Here is a 15815-nt window from a genome sequence, read left to right as displayed (position 1 = left end):
ATCCCCATATCAGATAACAGCATCAGTTCTCTTCAGAAGAGGGAGGGGGGATTTTCGACTGATTCATCCTTGTTGATCTCATATGTCTGTCATAAAAATAGTCCTACTTCTTCACAAAAATCAGAAGAAGCAGGGTGGAGTAGACAAGGCCCTGCTAAAAGCCAAATTTCACTCTTCCACTTGCGATATTGAGACTTTGGAAAGGTCTCTGGATCCACGTCTTGATCATGGAGATGAAGAGTCAAGAAGCTTCCGAATGTGGTGAAAAGGACAAGGTTGTTTCGCTCGTTGTTTTGACTGGAAGAAACAACACGGTAGAGAATTTTCCGTGATCACAATGCACGCGCGTCTCAGCTGACTTTTGCATGCATAATGGGTGACAGGGCCATGGTCTTGATTAGACATACCAAGTCGGCCAGCATCAAGCTCCGTAGAAAAGCCACGGAGAATATGAGACAGGTGAATGCCGTTTTAGAGAAATGTGTATGGAGTACAGAAGCAGAGGTGGAAAAAAGATCAAAATAGCCAAGGGTGGTCGCTTTGAAAAAAGTGCCAAGCTGAACTTATCCGTATCCGTAGTAGCTCCGATAACTATGCGCTTATCCTGATTAGGTATAGCCTCTCAACCATCCCCAATATCAAAAATCTAAAAGCTCGAGTCTCCAACTTGTCTTCCTTTTCTTGTTCTTCACACTTCATAACAGATATGAACGCATAATCAACCGCTAGATCCTCTCGCGGCGCCGATCCGTCACAGGTGGTGCGCCGTGCTATAGGCTGGTAGGTCATATTGGCGATCTAGACCGAATTTCGTGGCACTTTAAGGCTTTCCTTTCTTTATGTGGATGCGTCGTCCACCCGATGGCACATTCACTGTGGATGGAAAGTCACCTGCGTGCCGGACAGATCTTTTTCTTACCTACTCATTCAGTCATGTCAGAGACGTCAACTGAAACATACTATGAATATGACAACGAAGTACTGATTGCTGCTTAAACTCCGTGAACCGCGGCCATCAGAATGGTCCGCGCAGAAATTGTATACACAGCAGATATTTGCATTCGGCCACGATATCAATGATCAAGCACCACTATAAAATTCGTATAGTACTTCATTGAAAAGTTAGAATATCAATACCCATCACTGTCCGCTCCAGACTTTGCCTTGATTCTGAGAATCATCTACGTCCAAACACCCTCACTCTTGGCACGAAGAGACAATAAGTATGTAACGAGGCGCAAGGGTAAATTTTGTCTGCCACTCTGCACACTACAACCTCACGAACTCTCAACCCTCGAACTTCTCTCGGGCCTTCATTTCCCAACGGGCCTAGTATTATCATCTATCAGGAAAGAGAAACCAAGAGACTCGTCACCATGAAACTCCTAACGACAAACTTCCTCACATGCGCCGTCAAAGCCTGCAAATCCTCCCCGGACAGTTTTCCACTACACTTCAAAGATGCGACGCTCGAACGTACCGAGATCGACTACAACCCTCTGTTCGTGCGCAACATACTCCCCCGCGTGAACTGGGACGCACTCACGACGACCGCGACCGAACTGGGTCTCCAGGCTCTCCTCCCCGCCACAAACCCGGTCGAGACCATCGACTCCCCGTCGCCTGCGACCGACGAAGCTGCAGGGCCGAATGATGACGGAAAAGACGTCGTGGACGACGAAGTGCTGAAAAAGTTACACAGTCTCCTCCTCGAGACGGGCGTGGTGGAAGGCAAACTCGTCTGCGGGAACTGCGGCTTCGAGTACCCTATCAAGGAAGGCGTTGGGAATTTCTTGTTGCCGGCGCATTTGGTGTGAATCTGCCTACTCTTCCGTGGAATGGTCCCAGAGACACAAAGGACTGCCGGAAACTTCTGGAGGCGATAAGAAAGATAAAAAAAGGGCAGAAAAGACCGGACAATTTAGCGCCCGGTCGAACGCAAAGGTCCTTCGTCAGGGCGTGGGTTTGATACGCATACACACAGGCGGGCGCGAAAATGCAGGCTGCTTAGCAAACCCACCAGGAGAGAGGGGAAAAAGGGAAACGTTGTGCTCGGCTTGATTCGTGAAGCCACGGAGAGGGAGTTGATCGAGTTCGGACATGATGACTACATGAATCCAGCGCTACTACGCACAATGATCGCTCAAGCGACGACATTGAAGATGCTGCCTCGAACATCTCAAATGCAGACGTCGCGTGGGACTGTTCAAGAAGCCGAAGTGAAGTCGGCCACAAGTTGGCGTTTGAAGATGGTGGCACGGCAACGGGGTTTGATGATGTTCGCGAAGCCAGAAGAAAGGAAGAAAGGACGGTGAAGCAAGTGACAAGAGATTCTTGACGGTCTAGATGAGAACATATTCCAGTCGAGTCCGTACAGTGCAAAACGAAACGAGAACTGACCGACCACCAGTCTCGCCCGTGAAGGCAGGACATTAACACTATGTACGCAACCTCCTCCCAGCGACAGGCAAGGTCAAACCAGCCCACACTGCCCGCAGAAGATGTGAGGTCCATTATACAAATACCGAGTACATAAGGAAGAAGATTCGCAAATCATTCGGGCATACCTTTCGTTCACCCTTTCCCCATCGCACGATAACCCCCCGCCACCCTTCTCACCAACCTCTTGCTCATCCGAGACCTGAGGCTGGCAAAGAATAAGAAAACCCCCTCAAATCGAAGGTAAGATATTCGCCCGTCCCTCAATGCTATGCGATCCAATGCAAGAGTTTACACCTGTAAGCAATTGACGATGCTTTTTGCCCACCCGAATGCAGAGATCGCTCCTGTTCATGCACAAATGAGAGACTGGAAACGCCAACCAAGATGCCCACCCCAAGTCCTCTGTTTCGTCACCTGCACTTGCACAGAGAAGAGATATGCTGCCAACGCCGGTTCTCTGGAAGTTTGAATATTTTGCAAAGGTAATTCAGTTGAGGAAGCCCTTGCAAACCGCCGAGCCACATAGACAAGGTATACGATCGTCATTGTTGATTTCGCGCTCGAATTTATAGTCATAGGTCAACTCTTCGTCTGCCAGAAGGTCAGTATGTGCCTGTCGCCAAGAGATGGAATAACAAAACTCACCTTTCTCGATGTCCCTGAGGGCATAGATGACAATTCGCTTGGTGCCACCTACTCGAATGATCTTGGCGGTGCAATTAGGATTACAGCTGTGGTTGATAAAACGAGCAATCCCGCCCTTCTTGGTGGCGTCCACAACGGTCCCTTCGTCGATGCGGAACAGATAACTGCTGCCAATTCCACTTTCGGTGTATTTGATTTCCCGCAGGTCGGCGACTTCCTGTCTGATCTTCTCCCCGACGTATTCGATAATCATTTCGCTGGCTTGAATGCGTTCCAGGGAATATAGACCCCAATTGTGGATTGCGGATCTAGCAAACTTGACTGGCTTCTTGCGTTTCTGGAGCTGATTGAAACGCAATACATCAGCATCATCACCCATGGCCTGCAGCAATTCTCTTTGTCGGTCCAAGTCCTTGACTGTCCGTCTATCGTCTGCTCGTTTACCACGAGAGGAAGCCTTGGGCAACTCCACGACAGGTTTGACTGCCCCAGAGGGATCTTTCTTGGCTTCAGCCTCACGTTTCTCGCGCGCTTTTTGTACCTTGATACGGTGGGGCAAGTATTTCGACTTCTCCGACTCGAGAATCTTCTTGATGGGCTCAGTTCTTGCGGACCCTGATGCATTAGGAACATAATACCCATCGATCAGTGGCTCCGTACGCAGGCCTCCAGGTTGCATTCCTGGCTGCAGATTTCTGATCTGTTCTTGCTTCCATGCCCAAGCCATAGGATCTCCAATGTCCATCGCGGACTTGGATTTCAGCGCTGAGGCGAGATACTGCAAGTCTTCGGCGTCGAAAAGACTGGCTTGCCATCCGCGGAGATCTGGAATGATGTCCTCATCGTCGTCGACCGTAGGGAGTGGCTCCTCCGCGGACACACCCCATTCGACTTCAGGTCGCCATTCCGCTGCTTCAGCGAGTGCTTCTTCCTCTTCAGCGTATTCTAGAACATTGTCCACGACTTCTGCCGCCTCAGCTTCGGCTTGTGCTTGCCGAAGTGCTTCTTGTTCTTCGAGGATCTGTCTCTTTGTCTTCTTCTTGGGCTTTGATTTCTTAACGATGGGCTTCGGGATGTCCGACTCAACTTCTGGAGTGCCCTCAACAGGAGTCTCCACATCCTGCATTTTGACATCGTCGGAATCATCGCGCTCCAGATCGGCTCTGCCAATCCCGAAAAGCTCATCATCTGCCTTTTGTCGCTTTCGAGCTTCAAGTTCCTTGACTAACCTCTTGCGCTTTCTCGAAGAAGGCGACATTTCGTAGATACTCCTTTCCAGCTTAGAGATGATAAGGTCCTCGGCGGTTGTTTTGTGCTCAACTTCTTCCTTAACCACGCTGTCTCCCATTTCTGACTCTTCCCTTGCGTGTAGTCGGCGTTTGGCAATCTTGCGCAACAGCTCATCTTCGTCGTCGGACATTGATGTCATGCTCATGCGACTAGCAGGACGACTCTCCAGCTCTTCGGTGTCCCTAGTAATGGATGTTCTCTGCTCATCGTCTGAATCCTCATCATCGTGAAATTGGGCGAGCTGGTGGAACAAAGATCGAACATTGTGCCTCGCTGGAGGAACCTTTCTCCTCTCGTCGCGAAATCCAACCATTCCTCGCTCTGTGCCTGGCTTCTTGCCAATCTTGGGAAGGGATAGGATATTAAGATTTTTGCCGCTCAACGGCCGTCGATTTGTCATGCCAATCCCTGAACGTGAATCTGGCGTCCATGAACCGTCATCAGTCAGTGTAGACCTCCTTGGTCCATCAGGATCGTCTATGCCGAGGGCTCGCCGCCGCTCTGAGTGCCTGTCTGGATCAAGGAACTCGTAGAGAGTTGGGGCAGCGATTCTGGATTTGACATCCTCCAGAAGTTTATCCCGGAGTTCTTGGATTACTAATTGGACGACCGCCCGGGAGGGATCAAGGTCCCTAGCTCGCTGCCGCTTCTCTTCTTCGAGGTCCAGATCATGCTCCTTTCGTAATCGGTATGCTTGCTTAGAATAAACAAAATCAACTGGCCCTGTAGGAGTTGGTAGAGGCTGCTCGCCAGAGCCAAGGGCTTTGGGATGGCCATTAAGATGCAGCTCCAAATTCATCACATAGGTAAACAGTGGCTGCATATGACATCCATGAAAGGCTCTCTTGGCTTCCATTTGCCCATTTCGTGATTGCTCGAACGTGACGAAGTATCCAGTTTCGTCGCAACGGACGTCGCGCCAGTCGTACATTCTCAATCGTTTCTTCAGATGGGGAATTGTGGTGGGCATGACCGGCACGTGGCTGTGGGCGATGAAGATGTAGGGCACCTTCAGAGTCTCGCCAATAGGCGTACTCTCAACAACTGATGCTCCCCCCGTGGGTCTGGCTAGAACAGGAGGAGTAGGCTTGGGGGCAACCGCGAAAGGGGTGTGTACAACGGGAGGTGCATGAAAAGCCGGCTGGGGACGAAGGCTAGGTTTTCCCGACGGACCTTTCGGGGCGGTTGGAGGTGGTCCTGTTGACTTTGCGAAGCCTGTTGTCGGGGTGGTGACCGTAGGCGTCGAAGGAGACGGGGATGGCTGAACTCTTGCCTGTTTTGTAAAGCCACTCTCTTTTCGGTGAAGGGCAATGGCTTTCTCCACCAGCTTCTCGGTCACAGAGCCATCTCGATCGATGGCTATTTGCACTGTCTTCAGGCCTATCCTCTGACCCCGTTTTCCTTCCAGATATGCTGTCTTCGCGGCAAGAACGGCGGAGATCGGGCCACCACCTTGGAATGAAGCGCAGTCTTGATACTCGATACTGCATATACCCAAAAAACGTCCCGTAACTGGATCTGTTCTGTTGTCCATATCTCCAATCTCACCGAAACTCGAGAACAAAGCGCTGATTTGGGAAAGAGGCGTCATCGGATCAAAGCCCGTAACGACCACGGTGGTCGCCGGAGGAGGGGCAACAGCGGTGACATTGTCTGGCGTCCATGACTTCAAGTTGTATGGTGCAGGTCGAAACTTTGATTTTCCCTTTCCTATAGCGCCTTTCGCGTAGTTCGGTATCGCCAGGCGAGGATCAGGTGGCTGAAAATTGTCCTCGGATTTCCCTCCAAACTCCTCAAACTGCGCTTTCATTTTTCGCTTGTCCTTGGAGCTCAAATTTCTATCTAGTTCGGGATCGTAAGTGCATTTCATTCCTTTTGGATGTAGAGTCGAATCTCGCGCCGCCCTTCGATGGGCAGGTGGGGTGTGAAGCGGTGTCATCGAGCCCGGATGGAGAGATGAGGCGGTGATAATTCCATTCGTGCTTGTGTGGGTGTTGTTCTCAATCCCAGGGCTCATTGACTTGCCGGTGGGAGGGGAGTCTGAATTTGTGAGAGGAGTGAGGGTCGTAAATTGGAGATGGTGCGTGCTCGACATAGCTACGGCAGTGGTGAGAGGTGCGCTGAAAACCGAAGAAGCGGTACTCGACGAGCTCGCAGAACTGGCAGCATTGAGAAGGTCGCCCGGGAACTGATCTGCCTCCTCCTTTGTAAGAGTGTCGCTGTCAAGTCTGGCTAAAGTGTCCACGGTCGAAGGCGATATCTGACCTCGAAAGTTCAAAGAAGCCTGGGCAGGGGCGAGACCTTTATGCGCATGATCCGTACGGTGGTTGCGATCGATATGCTGGGGTCTATCGACCTCTGACACCTTTGAAGATTTCCGTTGTATGACGCTCGGGGCGGTTGGGAAAAACTCAGCGAATTTGTTGCCCGGCGGGCGCGACATATCCGGAATCAATATCCAAACGACGCGATCATCTTTGCACAGATGCTCCTGTAACTATCATCAGAGCCAGAGAATACGTTAGACTCAGGACCGCAGGGCGATGGCCTGCAGAAATCTGGCGGCGGGCTGGTTGCTAACGCGTCGGTGGACGTCAAGGGGATTTCCCAGGAACGGCGCAGATAGTGAGTTTGGGATGAGGAGGAGAGGTCGGGTTGACGAAATCAGATCCAACACTTGATGGGCCTCAAAAACGAGGATTCCGATGGGTATTGGAGGGTTCGACGAGGAAAGTTGTGATCTGGACACAGCTTCGTCGCTGTGCTGAGGCTCGTCCTTGACAGCGTCGACTGCGGTAGGCAGCCTTGGCACTCTTCAACGCGCTCGAGAGAAAAGGCGCAGGCAGACGGTGGGAGGTCTAGGGACGACAAAGATTCCTCACAATCACCTCGCACCAGGGTATTATTTTCTTTTCTTTTAAGCCTATTCTACCACTGCACTCTATTACTGCTGTTTATCCGCTTATTCCAACTCTTCAGTATTTCCCGCGCGTGGAGTCTCACTCCCTGGGAGAGTGAGAGCGTCACTGGGAGTACCGTCCGTCAGCCTTCTGCTCCGCTATACGACAAGTCTACCCATGTTATAATCATTTTTGACCTTGATGCCAACTCTTCACGGCTGTATATCGCTGGAAAGAAGGAGGATGATCAGGCTGGGCCTGGGGTCTCATTGTGATGTTCTTGGATGATGGTCTACGTTGAGAGTAAAAGGCTCGAGTGACTGCCTCCGTGACTGCCGCATTTTTCTTGCACGAACTCTCGCTCGTGAACTGCTTTGCTCCATTGATTGCGGGTAAAGTTGACGATGGAGGTAGGTGAGAAATGTATGTAGCCGGGAAAGGTTGAGGAACCGTGTCTGGTGCCTATTCCGAGCAGTCGAGCGGGACCATCAACATTGCCGATGACGGACAAAATCTTACCATTGCACATCTCGCTTGGAAAAGGACCTCGAAAAGGTCTCTCCTTTGGACATAAATCGACCACAGTGGGTATGGTTGGCAACAGAATCGAACTGTAGGCGGTTGGAACGGAAGATGAACAGATAAGGTAACCAGCACTTTCCCGGGGAGCCTGTGATTGGTCAATGTCGTGATGTCACGATTTGTCCAGCTGGCGACTCGCACTTTACCTTCACGGCAGATGAGGATCAACAGTCACCTACGAGTAGTCGGAGAAGGTGAAGATGGAGGGTACAAGTAGTGCAAGACACCTTCAACACTCCCTCTTTTTGATTGCTTTTCAGTCTATCCTATGGTTGGCCGAACTCTGAGCAAGATGCCTTTCCCTTACAAGAAAGTGGTGGTGATTGGTGCTACTAGTGGTACGTTATTATTTTGGCCTCTTCTTTCAATACATGGCAAAGCCAATGTTGTTCGCATGCACAGGCTGGATGTACACTAGCATACTGGAGTCGTCCTAGTTTCCCAGCCGCTGAAAATTGACGCTCGAGACAGGCATCGGCGAAGCATTCGCACATCGCCTCATCGATGACGGCTCGTTTGTCATTGCCGTTGGACGTCGAAAAGAGAATCTCGAAACCCTCGTCCAGAACCATGGACACGACAAATGTCAAGCAGTGCCATTCGATATTACCAAGCTGGAATCTGTGCCGCACTTCGCAACAAACATCATGAATACCCACCCTGACGTCGACTGTGAGTCGGCAGTCATTCCTTGGAAGGCTCATTCTGCTGATAAGTCATGACACCAGGTATCATCCTCAACTCGGGCATCCAAAGAAGGACAGATTTTAGCGACCCCGACTCGATTGACATTAATTCGTTGCAGCTCGAGTTCAACACCAACTACATCGCACACCTGGCTCTGACCAAAGCATTTTTGCCGTTTTTGCAGAAAAGGTCGACAGAGTCTGCACTGGTCTACATTACCTCTGGCCTGGCACTGGTTCCGATTCTCCGCTGTTCAAACTATTGCGCTTCGAAAGCCGCATTGCATCAGTGGATACTGTGTCTGCGAGCACAACTGAGTAAGACGAAGGTGAAGGTTATTGAGATTTTGCCACCGGCGGTTCAGACCGAGCTCCACGACGAGAAGCATCAGCCAGATATTAAGGACGGTCGCCAGATTGGAATGCCTCTAGACGAATTCATGGATGAAGCATACTCTGGATTGGTCCGTGGCCAGACTCAAGTACCCGTTGGAACGTCCAAGCGTGCCTTTAACGGGTTTGAAGTAAAGCGGCAGGAGGCCTTTGCGCATATGCTCAAAGTCATGGGCTCTGGACCGTAGACTATATGTCTGTTAGTCCCGTCTATGTCAAATCAAGCGTCGATGGGCTGTTGTGTAATGATCAGAACAACATTGGTGCCCCCCGTTTTTCTCAATATTCTTGTTTGGACGCCACGTATTTTGTACCCAGGTGGGCCACTGGGCCGATCTCTGAAACCGGGTCTGAGACGATCTATATTGGGGGCCAACATGTCTCAGAAAGCGACCGAGGCTAATTGGCGGTGACGCCTCACTTTAGGCTTCTTTAGCATCCCAGTCAGGGGGAGGCTGAGGGGCAGAAGGCGTAAAAATACGGCTGGAGTTGACGTGGACTTCTATTTTGGGGCCCTGCGGCTTACTATTCTGTGTTGATGCTCCGAGTTGGCGGGGGCACAAGGCATCTTGTCTTACCGTAGGCCAAAGTCTGCATTAGGACACTGGAACGTTCAATCTCCTTGCTTCTCGCTGGCATCAAAAAGAAGAATTGAAAATCGTATTCTGGCCTCGTGATCCAAAGAACCAACGAGAGAAGTCCATGGGGATCGATCTGGTCCAGCAAGACGGGAAATCTCTGCAAACTACCTGACCGCACTGTCGTCACGATTGTGAACGGGCCCAACAAGATCGGTGAACGTGCTGGTTCTTGTCCTCGTATACCTGCTAGTCCGGCTCTAGGCTGAAGATCCATGGGTAATATTGTTCAGATTGTCTGTGCTGCCAGGTGTTTATAGGGAGTAGAATACCTCATACGTAGTGACTACTGAGTTCTGGCCCTCGCGATAGGGCCTTCTGTATGAGTGCCAGGACCGCCGATGCTCGCACAGACGCCACAGTCCGCACTCGATCGCCCACAAAGCCATGGGCACTGGCCGTTTGCGGTCGTAACGTGCCTGCCAAGGTTCACATGGCGGTTGCTGTGCAGGGCCGCAGGGACCAATTGGTGACTAGTGTGGCTTTCTTAGCATGTATGCGCTCTGAAGGGCGTCTCAGCCCCGTGCGAAACATTCAAGGTTGTCAGCACCTGAGAGGCACACCGTCCTACCGTCCTTACAACAAGTAATAATAACACGACTCGTCCTACGAGACTCCTCCCTCCATACTCCTGGCTGTTCTCCTGCACTTCGCTGTCGAGAAAGTCCCTCATTCTTCGCGCAGTCCTTTGTTGTCGAATCCTTTCTTAAGCCCCCTCACCGACCAAGGGGCTCGCAGTACCCTTCGTCAGACTCCAGGCCAGCGGAACTTCCTCAGGCTCACCATCGGACCAGAACACCCTCTCTCGTACCCTGAGTTTCACTGGACAGTGTCGATCCTCGACAACTCGTCGATCATTCTTCAAGATGTGGTATGTCAACTATCCGAGGCATAGGAAGCGCAGGCAATACTAACAGTAAGCAGTGGCATCTTTGGCTACATCAACTACCTCGTAGAGAAGGACCGCAAGTTCATCCTTGACACGCTGCTTAATGGTAAGTTCTGAAGCCACTCTGCATCGAGAATAAGCCCTCTAACGCATCCCCCGAAGGCCTGTCCCGACTAGAATACCGAGGTTACGATTCTGCCGGTCTCGCCATCGACGGTGACAAGAGAAATGAAGTGTTTGCTTTCAAAGAGGTGGGCAAAGTTGCCAAACTCCGAGAGTTGGTGGCAGAGTCCGGTGTCGACATGACCGAAATCTTTGACTCCCATGCTGGTATTGCACACACCCGTTGGGCCACCCACGGCCAGCCGTCAACAAAAAATTGTCATCCCATCAGGTGAGCACCAGTGTCTCATAGTCCAAGGTCCACTGACTGATGTATGGCAAGATCTGACCCCAAATGGGAGTTCGCTGTGGTCCACAACGGTATCATTACGAACTACAAAGAACTCAAGGCTCTGCTCGAGGGCAAGGGCTTCACATTCGAAACCGAGACCGACACCGAGTGCATCGCCAAGCTAGCCAAGTTCCTCTACGATTCTCATCCTGACATCGATTTCACCACTCTCGGAAAGGCCGTCATAAAGGAACTCCAAGGTGCTTTCGGTATGCTCATGAAATCCGTCCACTTTCCCTCCGAAGTCATTGCGGCTCGAAAAGGTTCTCCGTTGGTTGTTGGTGTGAAGACACAGAAGAAGCTGAAGGTAGATTTCGTGGACGTCGAGTACGAGGGAGATGGCGGTGCACTTCCTGCGGAGAGAGCGAACCACAATGTGGCATTGAAGAAGAAGGCTCCTGGCCTCCTGACTCCTGGTGGACACTTGGCCCCCCCAGACAAGTCTCTTCTCCACAGATCGCAGTCTCGTGCCTTCTTGTCTGACGATGGTATGCCACAACCTGCCGAGTTCTTCCTGTCCTCCGACGCCTCAGCCCTAGTCGAACACACAAAGAAGGTTCTTTATCTCGAGGATGACGACATTGCTCACATTCACGATGGCCAGCTCAACATCCACCGGTTGAACAAGGACGATGGCACCAGTAACGTCCGTGCCATTCAGACAATTGAGCTCGAGCTGCAAGAAATCATGAAGGGAAAGTTTGAGCATTTCATGCAGAAGGAAATCTTCGAGCAACCAGAGTCTGTGGTCAACACCATGCGTGGTCGTCTGGACGTTGCCAACAAGACTGTTACTCTAGGAGGTCTCAGACAGTACATCAGTACCATCCGGCGATGCAGAAGAATCATCTTTATTGCTTGCGGTACGAGCTACCACTCGTGTATGGCTGTCAGAGGTGTTTTCGAAGAACTTACCGAAATCCCCATTGCTGTCGAGTTGGCTTCGGACTTCCTTGACAGACAAGCGCCGGTCTTTCGAGACGATACCTGCGTATTCGTCTCTCAGTCTGGCGAGACGGCGGACTCCTTGATGGCTCTGCGATACTGCTTGGAACGTGGTGCATTGACTGTCGGTATCGTCAACGTTGTCGGCTCCTCCATCTCCATGCTCACTCACTGTGGCGTGCATATCAATGCGGGTCCCGAAATTGGTGTTGCCTCCACAAAAGCCTACACATCCCAGTTCGTCGCCATGGTCATGTTTGCCCTGTCGCTTGGTGAAGATCGAGCGTCCAAGGCCCAGCGCCGGGCCGAAATCATCGAAGGTTTGGGCAAGGTCAGCGAGCAGATCCGTGAGATCCTCCAACTCAACGACTCGATCAAGGAGATGTGTGCCAAATTCCTCCAGAAGCAGAAGTCTCTCCTTCTGCTCGGCCGTGGCAGTCAGCATGCGACTGCTCTTGAAGGTGCATTGAAGATCAAGGAAATTTCGTACTTGCATTGCGAAGCAGTCATGTCAGGTGAACTCAAGCATGGCGTTCTGGCTCTTGTCGATGAAAACTTGCCTATCATCATGATTCTCACTCGCGATGACATTTTTGCCAAGTCCCTGAACGCATATCAACAAGGTGAGCATGAATATATTCTTGCACCAGGGAGCAGAACTAACATGACACAGTCATCGCCCGTAATGGACGCCCAATTGTCATTTGCAACAAGGATGATCCTGAATTCCCACCAGATAAGACCGAACGTATCCAGGTGCCTAAGACCGTTGACTGCTTGCAAGGTCTCCTGAACGTCATTCCGCTGCAGTTGATCGCCTACTGGCTGGCGGTCGCAGAGGGACTGAACGTCGACTTCCCACGAAACTTGGCCAAGTCTGTCACTGTCGAGTAAACTTTCGTTGGCACTTATTGAGGATGTTAGCAACTTGTTGTCTGTTGAATTACTACGTCTAGTTCATGCAGCGATGGAAAAGGAATTTGGCATACAATCGGGTGTTTCTTGTTTCCGTCTACCCACGAATTCGTTGAGAGGACATGTAGAGATACCGTGGAGTCACCGGCGTAACTAGATGAAAATGAGTATGATACCATGATCCATCCATATCATATGCGCGATGCAGTATACATATGAGCCTGTGAAGGTGACTAGAGACTGAGACGGTTTACATAGACTCGTCTTTCCTTTGCGTGAGGCTCACATGAGTTCGTGAGGTTGAATGCGCGAGGCTGAACTTTGGAGACAAAAATTGGGGTCGAACTACGAGTACACAGGGCGTTATTGTTCGTCTCCAACTGCGTTCTGTTTAAAGCTGTACTAGACTTTCTTCCCCTTGCCATTGAATACCGTCCAGAGTTCAGCTTATGTGCTGAAATGGCTTACCATGTCGAAGGTGGTTTCGGAGTCAGAGCCGGCGACTAATGAGGTGTCGCATCCCGATCAAAGGACCACGCCTGCTTCCTTCAGAGTTGTTGTACCGACCTCCCTCGTGTTCGACGTTCGTGCAGTGTTTCTGACCCTTGTTGGGTTTCGACTTCTGAATGCCTTGACCATCCGTACATTTTTCCAGCCAGATGAATACTTCCAGGCCTTGGAGCCAGCGTGGAGATGGGCATTCGGGGAAGATGCTGGAGCTTGGATCACATGGGTGGGATGAAAGACTACACACTTGCAGGACACAGAACTGATAAACAATCTAGGAGTGGAACAGCCATCTGCGATCTGCTTTGCACCCGGCGGCGTTTGGCATGTTCTATCAGACTGCCAGCTTTCTTGCCGAAGCACTGAGCCTGGATAGCCATACTCGGTCAGAGCTGCTCCTTGCAACGCCCAAGGTAATGCAAGCCTTTCTTGCGGCTGGTGGTGACTATTTCACCTGGAAGCTTGGGTCGTATATCTATGGAAATGACACAGTTTCATCCTTGATGGTACTTCTCTTGAATGTCATCAGCCCGTGGCAGTGGTTCTGCTCGACACGCACTTTCTCTAATTCAGTGGAATCGACCTTGACCATTGTCGCCCTGTACAACTGGCCATGGCACTGGATGCAACCACTGACTACGGAAGGCCAACGAGATTCAAATACCGATTCCAAAGGCCTTCGAGTGCGTGGATCGAATTCGGAAGAGCAAGCAGACTCCGCGGATGAAATGACTCGGCTGAGAAGAGCCCTTCTCTGTGCGGCAGCCGCAACGATTCTGAGACCTACAAACCTCTTCATCTGGTTCAGCCTGGCTTCCATGGGATTTTTTCGATTCTGGAAGTCGGCAGGACCGAGTTGGACCGAGTTGGTAACATTCATCCGCGAAACGATCCTGTGTGGTAGCATTGTGCTCCTCTTTTCGAGCTTGGTTGACCGACTTTTCTACGATGAATGGGTGTTGCCGCCGCTCAAATTCCTATATGTCAATGTCATCCAGTCTCTAGCGACATTCTACGGTAGTAACGATTGGCATTACTACCTCTCCCAAGGTTATCCCCTGCTTCTGATGACTGCGTTGCCATTTACTCTGATCAGTATGTACCGCGTTCTCTGCAACAGAGTGGCGGAGTCAGAAGCAACACCCACAGGACTCGGCACCTTGAAACCGCTGACCATGCTGTGCGTTCTTGTACCGGCTCTGTTCTCAAATATCGCGCATAAAGAAGTCCGCTTTATATACCCGCTGCTCCCGGCATTGCACATTATTTCGGCGCTCCAATTCTCGAGGGTTTTCGGTTGCCTAGTCACAGGGTCGAGTAGATCTGGTCGAGCCAGTAAACAGCTATTGCTTGCGGTTCTGCTTGCTCTCAATGCCTGCATAGCATATTATAGTTCGTATGTGCACAATTCCGGCATAATCGATCTAACACACTACCTCCGCCACGAATTCGAGCACGCATACCTTCCAATGTCTCCGGCGTCGAACATGACAACAGGCATGCTGATGCCCTGCCACTCCACACCGTGGCGCTCTCACTTCCAATACCCGCCGACAGCAGCACATCCAGGGATCCTGGCGTGGGCCTTGACATGTGAACCGCCTCTCGGTCTAAATGCGACTGAAAAGGCGGCGTACATGGACGAAGCTGACCAGTTCTACGACAATCCCACACTGTGGCTGAAAAGGCACATGTCGAGACGACCGCCGCGTCGGAAGGATGGCGTCAGGGCGAGAGGCGACGCAGCTGGAGTCTTCGCGCCACTGGATGCGTCCTCAGCGTCGAGAAAAAGGACCGGCGTCAGTTCAGACTCGATCGACGCAGAGCGTGACAAACATTACTGGAACACGGGAGAAGGGAGAAAACCCTGGCCTGACTACTTGGTGGCGTTTGCCCATCTCGAACCGACCATGACAGTGGCACTGAGGGGGAGCGGATACGTTGAGTGTAAGAGGCTCTGGAATAGTCATTGGCACGACGATTGGCGCCGGACAGGTGACGTCGTGGTATGGTGTCTTGACGGCTCGCGTGCGGCGAACTCGAAAAGCGCCGGTGAGAATGCAGTTTTACACGAGACTGGGAACCTTGAAAACGCCATTCACGACGGTGCGGGTGGACAGAGTGAAGGTGGCCAAAAAGTCCTCGGCGGTCGTCAAGGCGAGAGCCCAAAGAGCAAGGGTGAGAAAGTGACGGAGAAAAGGGTCAAGAACCCGGTAAAGAGAGTCGTCGAGAAGCCGTTTTGGAAAATCAGAGATCCCGAGCTTGAACCCTGAGAACGAGACGAGACGAGACGAGACGAGATATACGATAGGTATCCTTACCAGTCAGTCTCCTTGAATCGCCACCGAAAAAGACTTTTTGTATCCTTTGAGTCTGTGCGGTGGTGAGCCTCCTGCTGGATATATCTGCGTGGTATGCGTTCTATAGCTGTCTTGTCTTTGTGGTCTACTTTGGACGGACGGAAAAGGTGACCTTGACCTTTACCTGACCAGGGACGCAATGAAACACGTACGAAAGGACAAGTACAGA

At 51.3% G+C, this 15815-nt stretch overlaps 5 protein-coding genes across 5 annotated transcripts; 4 read left to right on the top strand and 1 right to left on the bottom strand.

The window, feature by feature from the left end:
• Nucleotides 1–1376: 1376 nt before the first annotated feature.
• Nucleotides 1377–1817, top strand: PV08_04682 (uncharacterized protein; the record flags this gene model as incomplete). Its single annotated transcript, XM_016379027.1, has 1 exon — nucleotides 1377–1817. One exon carries the CDS (start codon nucleotides 1377–1379, stop codon nucleotides 1815–1817), a length of 441 nt encoding a protein of 146 aa, XP_016237704.1.
• Nucleotides 1818–2929: 1112 nt separating this feature from the next.
• On the bottom strand, nucleotides 2930–6820 carry PV08_04681 (uncharacterized protein; the record flags this gene model as incomplete). The annotated part of the gene is made up of 2 exons (XM_016379026.1): nucleotides 2930–3033; nucleotides 3088–6820. 2 exons carry the CDS (start codon nucleotides 6818–6820, stop codon nucleotides 2930–2932), a joined length of 3837 nt encoding a protein of 1278 aa, XP_016237703.1.
• Nucleotides 6821–8151: 1331 nt separating this feature from the next.
• PV08_04680 (uncharacterized protein) lies at nucleotides 8152–9126 on the top strand (the record flags this gene model as incomplete). The annotated part of the gene is made up of 3 exons (XM_016379025.1): nucleotides 8152–8197; nucleotides 8331–8531; nucleotides 8588–9126. 3 exons carry the CDS (start codon nucleotides 8152–8154, stop codon nucleotides 9124–9126), a joined length of 786 nt encoding a protein of 261 aa, XP_016237702.1.
• Nucleotides 9127–10442: 1316 nt separating this feature from the next.
• On the top strand, nucleotides 10443–12758 carry PV08_04679 (glutamine-fructose-6-phosphate transaminase (isomerizing); the record flags this gene model as incomplete). The annotated part of the gene is made up of 5 exons (XM_016379024.1): nucleotides 10443–10447; nucleotides 10501–10571; nucleotides 10628–10859; nucleotides 10911–12487; nucleotides 12538–12758. The coding sequence occupies 5 exons, from the start codon at nucleotides 10443–10445 to the stop codon at nucleotides 12756–12758; spliced, it is 2106 nt and encodes a 701-aa protein (XP_016237701.1).
• A 490-nt stretch (nucleotides 12759–13248) lies between these two features.
• On the top strand, nucleotides 13249–15559 carry PV08_04678 (uncharacterized protein; the record flags this gene model as incomplete). Its single annotated transcript, XM_016379023.1, has 2 exons — nucleotides 13249–13512; nucleotides 13565–15559. 2 exons carry the CDS (start codon nucleotides 13249–13251, stop codon nucleotides 15557–15559), a joined length of 2259 nt encoding a protein of 752 aa, XP_016237700.1.
• Between the last annotated feature and the right edge of the window lie 256 nt (nucleotides 15560–15815).

Source organism: Exophiala spinifera (genome assembly GCF_000836115.1).
Source record: "Exophiala spinifera strain CBS 89968 unplaced genomic scaffold supercont1.3, whole genome shotgun sequence".
NCBI classification, from domain to species: domain Eukaryota; kingdom Fungi; phylum Ascomycota; class Eurotiomycetes; order Chaetothyriales; family Herpotrichiellaceae; genus Exophiala; species Exophiala spinifera.
Note: the sequence above shows the minus strand (reverse complement) of the source record. Positions and strands in the feature narration are given on the sequence as shown.